The sequence below is a fragment of the Lupinus angustifolius genome, chromosome LG12 (genome assembly GCF_001865875.1).
Source record: "Lupinus angustifolius cultivar Tanjil chromosome LG12, LupAngTanjil_v1.0, whole genome shotgun sequence".
NCBI lineage: Eukaryota > Viridiplantae > Streptophyta > Magnoliopsida > Fabales > Fabaceae > Lupinus > Lupinus angustifolius.
In genome coordinates this window covers 10,316,355-10,328,237 of record NC_032020.1, presented here as the reverse complement: position 1 = coordinate 10,328,237, position 11,883 = coordinate 10,316,355, and the positions used below count along the sequence as shown (strand labels likewise).

At 31.0% G+C, this 11,883-nt stretch overlaps 2 protein-coding genes across 4 annotated transcripts; both read right to left on the bottom strand.

The window, feature by feature from the left end:
- Positions 2,951 to 4,501, bottom strand: LOC109361467 (probable signal peptidase complex subunit 1). 3 transcript variants are annotated; one of them, XM_019606930.1, is made up of 2 exons: positions 4,407 to 4,501; positions 2,951 to 3,468 (listed from the first exon to the last, which is right to left on the bottom strand). In XM_019606930.1, exon 2 carries the CDS (start codon positions 3,466 to 3,468, stop codon positions 3,187 to 3,189), a length of 282 nt encoding a protein of 93 aa, XP_019462475.1. In that variant the 5' UTR covers positions 4,407 to 4,501; the 3' UTR covers positions 2,951 to 3,186. The 3 variants fall into 3 exon arrangements, with proteins under 3 accessions (XP_019462475.1, XP_019462473.1, XP_019462474.1); XM_019606928.1 differs by lacking the exon at positions 4,407 to 4,501 and adding an exon at positions 4,159 to 4,188; XM_019606929.1 differs by lacking the exon at positions 4,407 to 4,501 and adding an exon at positions 3,557 to 3,583.
- LOC109361446 (60S ribosomal protein L17-2-like) lies at positions 7,407 to 10,014 on the bottom strand. Its single transcript, XM_019606902.1, has 7 exons — positions 9,954 to 10,014; positions 9,834 to 9,870; positions 9,683 to 9,723; positions 8,106 to 8,336; positions 7,917 to 8,019; positions 7,773 to 7,840; positions 7,407 to 7,681 (listed from the first exon to the last, which is right to left on the bottom strand). The coding sequence occupies exons 1-7, from the start codon at positions 9,954 to 9,956 to the stop codon at positions 7,616 to 7,618; spliced, it is 549 nt and encodes a 182-aa protein (XP_019462447.1). The 5' UTR covers positions 9,957 to 10,014; the 3' UTR covers positions 7,407 to 7,615.

Genomic DNA, 11,883 nt, shown 5'->3' with positions numbered 1-11,883 from the left:
AACAATTATTTTCTGGTGTGTAAGATCAGACAATGCTGCAAACACAGAGCATACTAAGAATTTTCTTTTAGATCGTACGACTTAGCATGCAAGAGCTCTATGAGCTCTGATACCAGTTTGTTGATGCGGAAGACACATGGAGAAACTATAATAGAGAAAATGACACCGAGAAATTAACATGGTTCAGCAATTTGCCTACGTCCACGGTTGAAGAGCAACAATGATATTATCACTATGATAAAAGAGAATTACAAGTTCACTCAAGTGTTTCACTCACTTCCCAAAACCCAAGTACACACAATATTACTCTCTCAAGTATATCTTAAACACTAAAATATTCCTCACAATATTAGAACAAGAGAAGAATAGAAAATATGCACTAAAGCTAGAATATTGGTGTGTCTTACAATGGTTTGAAACATTCCTATTTATAGCCAAAGCCTTGAGGATTGTATGGCAAAAAACAAAGATACTTCACCACAACCTCTTCTTCTCATTGACTATAAAAAAGGTTCCACTATAGCCACTCATTTTTTTTTGGCCACATCATTCTCTTTTTTCTTATAAGCCAATATTTAATATTTTGTTTCTGTGTAAATATACATGGAAGATTTTGAAGTAAATAAGAACAAATTGAAATTAAAAAAATGTGGTTATGTTCCATTTTTATGAATGTTGTGAAACTAGCTTAGCGTCAAATTGAGAGATGTCTCATATTAGGTTTAACTGGTTAAACTGTCTGGTATGGCCGATTAATTTTGTACATAATTAATATTTTTATCTATAAATATATAGTTATATATAAATGTAAAACTTTATATAATTAATAATTATGTATAATTATATTGAAGTAATACATTTTCATCTTTTTTGGATCGTAGTAAAACAACATATTAAAGCAGTGTTCCATTTTTTCTTATTTTTAAGTGAACCGTTCGGTTTATTCCCGAGTTAATCCAGTTTAATTGGGTTTAACATGGTCGGACTAAATTTCCCTGGTTCAAAGCAGTTCAACTCTCATTCGATTAAAACTGCAAATCAAAGTCGTTTTCAAGTCCGATCGGACTAACTGGTCCGGTTCTCACTGTTTTTTATTTTAATTTTTCAAATTAGTTACATTATGATCATTCATAAAAAGTTTTATAACACTATTGTTACATAACACGTGAATGTGAATCCTCTACATATTAGAGAGGTCCAATATTGTTTTCTTTTAAAGAAAGACAGAAATGTGACTTAGTAAATAATCACCGGTTAAATTTAAACTAAAAAATACATCACTTTTGAAAGAAAAGTATTGGATCACACTCATAACAAATGCATAATTATTTATAAGAAATAAATATAAATTGAAATTTATTAAGACTTCAAAAGTAAAATTTAACGGTTGAAATTTGTTATTATCATGTGAAGTTTTGTGTGGTAATAGTCCAAGTTTCCACGGTAATGGTCCATATTAAAGCTCTATTTCCTTCAGCACCAAGCATAGTACAATACCATGATATCTGGTTCATCTAGAACAGAAATTTCAACCTTGGAAATAGTGTTTTATGAAAGAAACTTGTTTTCACAGTATATATGAAGAGGAAGATGTTGAGTTATTATGGACTCAGCTTTTTGACAAAAATGCCTGTGAGGAATTATATTCCCTGAAATACTATGATTAGTGTTATGCACTAGATGGAGCTTTCTAAGAAGCAATTAATTTTTTGTCTAATCTATATCTATACTTCTATACTATTAATAAAGGGAAAACACAAAATAACCATCCATCATGGTGTAATTTGTGTTTTCCTATTTTGCCCTCAATATCTTTTTATTTCTACCAAAAAACCATATAATATTATTTTCTTATTTTATCCTTATTATATTCTTATTTTAAAAGTGTATTTAAAAAATTGAATATTAGACCAATTGAATAAATTCAACCGTAAATTTAGGGCAAAAAATTATATTTGAATTTATAAAATACAAACTATACATTACAAACGATAGGAAAACGGGTTGACAGACATGACAATGCATGTCAACACACTAGTAATAATAAAGTTTAATGGTTATAAGATTATTGGAGGGTAGGCTTATGGCAATACACAAATAACAATCTACAAAAATCACAACACTATAACATTCTAACTATAATTTTAGTAGAGTCAAAATATCACATTCTAACCTCAAAGTATCCCATTCTGTTCAATTTATAAAGTATATCAAGGATATAACAAAATCCACAAGCAGTGTTTTGTCCCCTTCTAACACCACTATCAAATGCTATTAAATGTTTTCAAGGGTAATAAATCCCCTCATGCATCAACCTGGCCCTATTAAGAGATCTGCAAAACTCTTGAGGGTCAATGAATTAATCAAGCATCGCAGTTAAAAGTCAAATAGCAGAATTAAGCACCCAATTGAGGATGAAGTGTAGTTAAGACTCAGTATGTGCACAGCTTGAGCACCTTAAGAGGCAAAATTGTACACTAACATCGTTCTAAATGATTTCAGACAGCCTCCTAGGGCTCACTTTGTAAATCTTAACGAACATTGCATTGTTCATTTTGGGTTATAGCCAAAAACACTCGATGTTGACGGGAAAACATGAACACAACCTTCCGCTTAAGGTTACAGAATCCTTCAGCTTAAGATAAAATAACCAATTCTCAGTTCAAACTGCATGCACTGAAGGTTACAGAATCCTTCAGCTTAAGATAAAATAACCAATTTCTTGAAAATCCATAACCAATTTCTTAGATGTTTTTTTCCTAAAATAAAAAAGGACTGAATTCCATAACACTAGAATGACCATCTATAATGCAGCTAGGTATTTTAGCCGTGCAACAAATTAATTCATCACTCTAGTTAGATTACATTTTGAAGGCTTATGAAATCATTTGGCTATAGTGTCACGAGAATGATTAAAATGGCACACTAACACCATCAACAACGAGGATTGAGAAAACAAATGTTCCACTGTCCTTAATATGTAATCAATATCTAAAAGAGATCAAACTAAAAAACATGAAAGAAGGTAAATGGCTAACCAAGACAAGCAATATCTAAAAGTCAAAAAGTATATGGTTATAGTCTAAGAACTGAAGTACACTGTAATATCCATTGAAGGGGAAAAGAAAGGAAAGCAATGCAATGCAATGCAAATTACAGGCGAAGCATCAATCTTAATCTTAGAATCTACTTCTTAACTGGTTTCTTCTTTGAAGTTACTTTCTCGGCAGGTTGTGGCTTAGGATGATTTTCTGCCTCAATGGGATCCAACCACTTAAGGGGATGGCGGTTGAAGAAAGGCCAGTTAGGGATAGTCACCAAAGAGGTGAAAACCACACCACCAGCATATATGAGGACCATCAATTGAAAAGAAGCTAGAACATATCCAGTTACAAATGCAATCACAGCAAATGCAAGCAGCAATATCTGCATTAGCTGCTCCGCTAGCTTTTGTCCTTGCCAATCCATCTAACAAAACAGAAAAAATAAAGGGAAAACAAAAAAATCAAGCTCAAAAGCTATGCTAAGATGCAAAATATGATAATTATGATTACACCATTAGACTCATAAATTACAATGAAAACTTGACGTCTTCCAAGGAGTTAAATTGAATCTAATAGCTGCTTAGAGGAACATGAAGGTCCAATCTATCTATCATATAATAGATATAGAACTATCTGAAGTCCAAACAACAACAACCGAGTCCTTTTACCACTACATGAAGTCGGCTACATGGATCAAATGTCATATTGTTCTACCATAAATAAATCATGTCCATAGACAAACAATTCATAAAAGGTGAGGTGAAATGTAGTTCAGAGTTAATGCTGATCACAAGAAGAGGCATAATTGTACACTAATATGGTTCAAAATGATTTCAGACACCTTGATGAACCATCAGTGTCACTCACTTTGCAAATTCTAATAAACACTGCATTGTTCATTCAGATTTCAGAGTAACAGCCAAAAACAAGTGACATCAGAACATGACCATACCACCAACAACCTAGAGTATTCCTAGGCAATATGCATTAAACAATAATTAAAGGAACATTTGTTTAGGCTTAAATAAAAGTGATTTTTTTTAATATCCGCTGAGAAATAGCTTCTCAAAAAATATTGAATTTCAGCTTTTGTGCAGATTTTTTTGGGCCTTACCATACAAAATTGCATAAAACATGAAACAGATCTCAGATCAGTGCAACATCAGATCCGGTCTATGGCTAAAATTAAGAAAAAGAGGCAGTTTATAAATTGATAGGATTTTCGTTAGAAAAATGATCGAAAAATAGATTAACGATTCACAATTAGAGTGATAAAAAGATATAGATATGAAAAGATCAATTAAGGAAACAATGAAAACCCGAATTCTCCGAAAAAGTGTTCTGGAATTAGGATTTTCGTACCTGCTTCGTAGAGGAGGGTGACAGTGTTGTGGATTGAACAAAACGCAGAAACACACTTTTTTGGGGTTTATTATTGTTAGTAGAAGAGTTTTGTATGTTTTATTTCTTTTATAGAGATTGTGATTTTGATTAAAATTAAAGTATATTTTTAACGAATTATAACAAATAACACATAATATAAGTTTTTAAAGATAAAATGTAAAATTTTATATATATTATTATAAAAATTTGTATTTATATTATTTTTTTAATAATACGATAACAATATATAAAACTCACTATTCGGTATATAAAAATAATAAAATATTTTCTCATATTAAAAGATAATTTATTTTATCTAACTAATAAAAGTATGACACATGTACTATTTTATTTATTTTAGAAATATGTTTTGTAGAAAATGAATAAATATAACACATCTCATGATTTTAATAATTGGATAAGATAATTTATCTCTTTATATCATAATATATTTTATTATAATACACAAAATACCATAGTATTTATTAAAGAAGACTTTTAGAACTCTAATCATTTAATTATTGGGTGGGCTTGATCAGGTGGGCCAACCCATTTTACAGACTCCTGTGATATGGTCAAACGTTAAAGTTTTAAATAACAATCTCATAATAAATTTTCCATATACATAAAGAGCATTGGAAGTTATTTTTTTAAACGTTACATCATATATATGAATACCTGTATATTCTAAAGATTTCATACTGATCCAATTGAACTTTATAGGGCAATCTTACTTTTCAATTTCTTATAAATTCACTTCAAAATAAAAAAAGTTTTGTTTATCTCCGATAGAATAAAGAAGGTCATATCCCTCTCTACCTTGAATAAGGCACGCCAACAAATGTTTGATTGCTCATGGAATTGAGAAGTCAAATTTCTTATTCTAATTTAGTTATAATTCATAAAAAATGGAAAAATAAACTCATTGCAAAAATTGTTTTGGACCTACTTCAACCATTTAACATCAAGTTTTAATATATACAAGTAAAGAATAATTGTTATTATGATAAATGAGAATAATTAATATAAAATATTCATTTAATTTAATCAAATAAGAATAATTCTCATATAAAAATAAGATTTAATAATTTAATTTAAGTATTCTCATTTCTCTTGTTCTCACTTCAATAAATTCCTAACTATATATATTGGAATTTGTACAATTGTTGACAATTTAAGTCAAAATTATGGTTTGACCAAAAGTTATAAAATGTAATGAATTTTTCGATAGTTTTAGCAATTTTAGATTAAAAGTTTTCCATATTGAAAATATATTTAATTTATTGTTGAAAGGAAAATTGGACCAATAACATACGCAATACGCTCACCTGACCAATTAATTTTATGTTCTTCCTAGTACCAAATAACAGTTAATACTTTCTCAAATTCTAAAACAGTTCAAATGAAACACTTCCTTCTTTCGAATTGATAAAAAAAAAGCTAATAGACTATATTGTAGTCTGTAGAGTCCTTTAATCATAAAAGGCCTTTACCAAAATGCATGATGTGTAATGGAAAGATTCTTTACAATCATGGGGATTGGAGCGGTCTCAGTATGGTAGGTGTGTAGGAACTCTCACAATTACTATTTTCAAGATTTAAACTCATTAACCAGTTAGTAGTGAAGGGTTTTGGACAGAAATTTATAAGATTTGGAAGCACAAGCTAGAGCTTTATTAAAATTATGTCAAGATACACGTGTAGTTGCAAATACATCTTTCATAATTTCTAAAGAAGTTCAATATGAGACATCTTAGCATGCTCATAAAACAGTAACAAATGCATGTTTTAAGAAGATTCTGTGATTATGCTTAAGAAGATCTCCTAAGGTTGAACATAAAAATAAAAAGTACTATCACATGATACCTGAAAACATAGGTAAAATAAAAGTGACATTTTTCTTAGATGTTTCTGACTCGGACATGATTGTATCCATTGTGAGTTGAGACTCCACCCTCAACCTCCTACACCCTACCATCAAACCATCCTTATAACTCCCATTTTTGTAGATGGTGGGACTCGAACCCACAACCTCCTGCACTCCATTCCTTACGACCACCCTCTTCACCATCATACCACCTTATGACTCCCTTTTCTTCACATACATATGTCTCTCACACATGTATTCTCCCAATATAGAGCACCAATTCAGATGGAAACCAATGATCTCTAGCTTTTCCTGAAGGATACTTCTCTGGTTGAGAGGGCATAGAGCCATTATAGACATCAATATGAATGACAAAATCAGAATATGAAACACCATTGAATTTAAGCACCCAACCAAGGAATGTCTTGAACTATACTTGAAACATATACATCTTACATTAAAATTGTTTGCATTTCAACTATGTAGGATGACTTTATTACTCACCCTAAATGCAACTTTGGTTGGAAGTTGTTGAGAAGTGAATTGATCAGTAAAGGTAAATGCATGGATGAAAAAATATCTCAATTTAGATTTTTTATCATGTTGCTTATATTTGATTTAGTACATCTGTTTTATTTTAAAGTTAAAATCTGTGTATTGACAATGTAAATTTTTTTACACCGTCAACATATCATATAACATTGATTTGTATTAATTTTGCTCAAAAGTCAATGATAGTTTACAAATCAATGGTGAATAATTTACTAATAGTGTAAAAAACACTTACACTTTCAATGTATACATATACAATCCTTTTATTTTTATGGGATCATGTCTTCATGTTATGTCTATGTGTCACCTCACAAGTATTACCGTTTTCACCATTGACATGCCTCCCCATGTATTCTATGAACATGAGTTTTCTGGTGAAGTAGTTATCCAAATAATTTCTATGACACGAATTTTAAAGACAATTTCTACCTTCTTAACATACATATATACTGAATCTGATCTAACATTCACATATATTACTTTGCATCTTTGCAGTCTAAGATCAAAAGCTAAAAATAAAAAACCAACAAAATCGTAAGAACTATCTCAATATCACTGGCAACAACAAAAAAATAAGAAATATCTTCATAATGTATTTTCATTCCAAAATTAAGTTGAAACAGTATGGAAGAAAACATGGTTCTCAAGTCTCTTCTAGGAAAATGCTCATAGCAAACGATAAAGGAAAAACATAACAAGCAACAAAACTCTGTCCTTAACATATTCTAGGAGATATAGAGCCCCCAATAATTTGAATAAAAATAGAAATTTAAGATGAAGCACCACTTCGAAGAACTTGGGACTTCTTCTTGCTTGTTGCTAACTGAGACTCAGGCTACAAGAACAGCAAAGGAAAAAATAGATTATGAAGAAATCAAAGATATAATAAAATATAATAAACTACAAAGCAGATGATCAATTATTACCTCCTTCTTAACAGGTTCCTCCTTTTCAGATAGTATAAGCTCAATGTGGCAGGGAGATGACATGTAGGCTGCAAAAACCACCTTCATCAATAAAATAACACCACATAATATCCGGTAAAAGGAAATTCAAGAACAGAAGCATACGGTTAATTCTTCCATGGGCACGGTAGGTACGACGCCTTTGCCTCTGTGCCTGATTGACCTGGATGTGAGAAATGTAAAGTGCATCGACATCCAACCCTTTCACCTGAAAGGGAACAATTACCAGTTAAATATTTGGAAACAATCAGCATAAATTAGACATATCAAAGCAAATAAAGATATGAGGCTTACTTCAGCATTACTCTCAGCATTCTTGAGCAAATCAAGAATGAATTTAGCTGATTTCACAGGCCAGCGTCCTTGTCCATTAGAATGTCTGTTCTTTGCCTGGGCTGTTCTCCCAACACCACGACAGAATCTACGGAATGGAATGGCTTGCTTGTGGGCAAGAACATCCTCCAAGTACCTTTTAGCCTTCACCAAGGGCAGTTTCCTGATGGAAAACGCTGTCTCCCTAGTGTTCTGCAAGGTAAGTTTGAAAAGGTTCTAAGTACAAGAAAATAATGGGGATACTTGAACAAAATAAATTCAATACTTGAATATTTAATCATTGAAGGAACTGCATTCACAAAGGAAAACATGCATCAACCTGATAATGATGACGGCCATATCAATGATAGTTAAGAGCGAGTAATGCTCTATAATAAAAGGATCAAATAATTGCTATCTATTTGGTGAAAATGCACCAATGCCTTTTTTAATCAGTCACTAAATCAACACTACAGAAATACGCATTGCTTTTGCAAGTACATTTTTTTAGTAGTCAGTGTGATCTACAATAGCCAGCATACCAGATGATGAGGACAACACTATCAACAACAAAGAAAAGACACTAGAAAAATAAAACCATGTTAATCATGATTCATGCATAAATGCCACTGAGAAGCATGTTCCATCATTTACTGAACCTTCAGTCACAAAAAATGAGCAGAGGTTCACCCAAGAACAATGGTTATTATATCCCTGAAGGTTATGAGAGGCCTGTTCACATAGGCAACAGACCCCTGCTTTTTTCATCAGGTTATCTTACTCCAATTATTGTTTTAGTAATTAAGTTCTCTTATTCCGATTCCTAATTGAAGCAAACAAAAAACTAACATAAAGTCAACCAACTGCACAAATAAATTTGATTAACAAGGTAAACCATGTAAGTTATACACATCACGAGCAAAGTAACTACATTTACAAGATCTATGATGATGACCACAACTGCAATTACATATGCAATATTGCGGTTTTGGTAGCTCTCATAACCATATCACATCGGCATTTTATATCAACTATTCATAATCATAATTGCAGTTGCCAGCTAGTGTAACATTACAACAACAACAAGTTCAAAATATTGAATGAAATGTACCATTGTTTACTGAACCATCAGTTACAAACAAAACATAGGTTCACCCAATAACATTGGTAATAATATGATGTCCCTGAAGGTTACGAGAGGCATGTTCACAAAGGCAACAGACCCCTGCTTTTTTCATCAGGATTTCAATCACTCTATTTTCACAACATAATCCTAACTTATTAATATCCCAACAAATTCACACAAAAAAACAGCCTTAACTTCACATAAATATAATAATGCAACTAAAAATCAACATTTTCCATCATTTACTGAACCTAGAATCAGTGACAATACAAAATTTCCCCCAAAAACAATGATAATAAACTAACTCCATCCGTTAAATTAACAAAGGACATGCTCAAAGAGTAAAAACAAGACACTGTATTTTTTCATGAGGATTCATCACAGTAAATTCATTTTTATATTATAAAAATAATAGTTAGAGAGAAATAGGTACCTTAAAATGGACTCTAAGGTCAGCCCCTCTAGCCTTGCAAGCTGCACATATAAAAAGTAATGAATGAAATGTTAAGATCATGACCTAAAAATATCAAAAAACTAATTACGAAAACGAATAAAACGGAACAAATTGCGTAAAATGGAGTTACATTTGGTGGAATTGTCGGGCTCTCTTGAATACTTCACCTGAAAATCAAAAAGTGATGAGAGATCTGAAAAACGATGTAATAATGAAAAATGAGAATAGATGAAGATGGATTTGTTAGTACCATGGCGGCTTTACTCAGTGACCTTCGGAGTAGCGAGAGAAATGGTTGTAGCGCCTTATATACTAATGTTCATAAGCCCGGCCCAATTAAACGTATATCTGGTCCACTTCGTCAATCATCTAGGCTTGCATAAAAAAAGTTTCATACTAATTATTCTCTTTAAGGAAGTAAATTTTTTCGGGATATAATGTTGCCCATTTTAATAATATCGCTCTTAGAAATCAAAATATTAACTTTTTAAATATGAGAGAATTAGTCACTCTTTTTGGAGCCATTTTTTATCATTTTGAAACCATTTTTTTAAACTATCATAACACACCTAAAACAAAATACTTTTATGACATATATCAATCTAAATGTAAAAATATATTTTGATGAATATATTCATCCGAGTTTAAAAATAAATTATGATAGGCATTTGTCTAAATGTAAAAATACATTCTGATACTAGTTTTATGGAGTTGATGACATACATCACTGGAGTGTGTTTTTCAATTGTAGTATGTATTATGTTCTCATTGAGCCACTTTATTATAAAACCTGCACAAGACATGCTTAACTCGAAATAAGTGAAAATAAAATAAATATGGATTATAATCCACAATTTAGATAAGATTTTGCAACTGAATATAATATACTTAAAATACGTGATCAATCAAATAAATAATTAATGAAAGTATTGAAAGGCCACAGTGATGCATAATTGTAAAAAGATTTATATATATATATATATATATGGACAATGTAATTGTTTTTACATTATTGACATATCATTCACTATCACCATTCATATATTAATCATTAGAGTAGGTTACACTGACACCCCCTGAGTTTTAGTGAAATTACATAAATCACCCATCATTTTTTACACCTACACAAACCTCCCCTAGATTTTATACTTTAATTACACTGATCAGCCCTGCATAAAAAATAAGTGTAATCTTTTAAACAAAAAATGTGATAAATGCAATTAAGTTAAACAAAACATGATATATTGTGGAGACACGTCCAAATAATATATGAGTCAATATTTCATTATTATTTTTGGTTCGTTACAATATACTATAAGAGCGATTTAAACAATATTTCTTTAGAATTGTTTATGCATTTTGTAACAAAAAATAATAAAGATACATTGATTTGTATATTATTTAGACTTGTGTACATAATATATCATGTTTTGTTTAACTTAATAATTTCACTAAAACTCAGAGGGTGTCAGTGTAATTTACTCTAATCATTATTAACTTTTTATTGAATATTGACTAAAAGATAAAGATGATGAAAAAACTTTCTTGAGCCAAACAAAAAAGAAGTGGCTAAAGATCATCCTAAAGAAAGAGAGAATTTTTAGCCAAGTAAAAATAAGTGACTATGATGAAACCAACATTAATGTTCTTTTCTCTTTGGCCACATAATCTTCAAGAGCTTTGGCTATAAATAGGAGTGTTTCATGTCATTGTAAAACACATCAAATATTTAGCTTAGTGCATATTATATCTTCTTGTTCTCTTATTCTAATTGTGTGAGAAATACTTGAGTGAGAGTGAAATTGGGTGTACTTTGGTTTTGGGAAGTGAGTGAAACACTTGTAGTTCTCTTTTATCATAGTAAAATAATCATTGTTGCTCTTCAGCTGTGGACGTAGGCAAATTGCTGAACCACGTTAAACTCTCGTGTCATTTTCTCTATTATATTTTCTCCATGGGTCTTCCACTCCAACAAACTGATATTAGAGCTCGTAGAGCTCTTGCATGCTAAGCTGTACGATCTAAAAGAAAATTCTTAGTATGCTATGTGTTTGCAGCATTGTCTGATCTTACATACCAGAAAAGAATTGTTCTTGTTACTCGAAATGTATAATAGTGTGAAAGTGCATGTCTAGGAAAGTTCTGTCTTAGGAAAGACCTGGTATTTAAGTGTGTCTGTT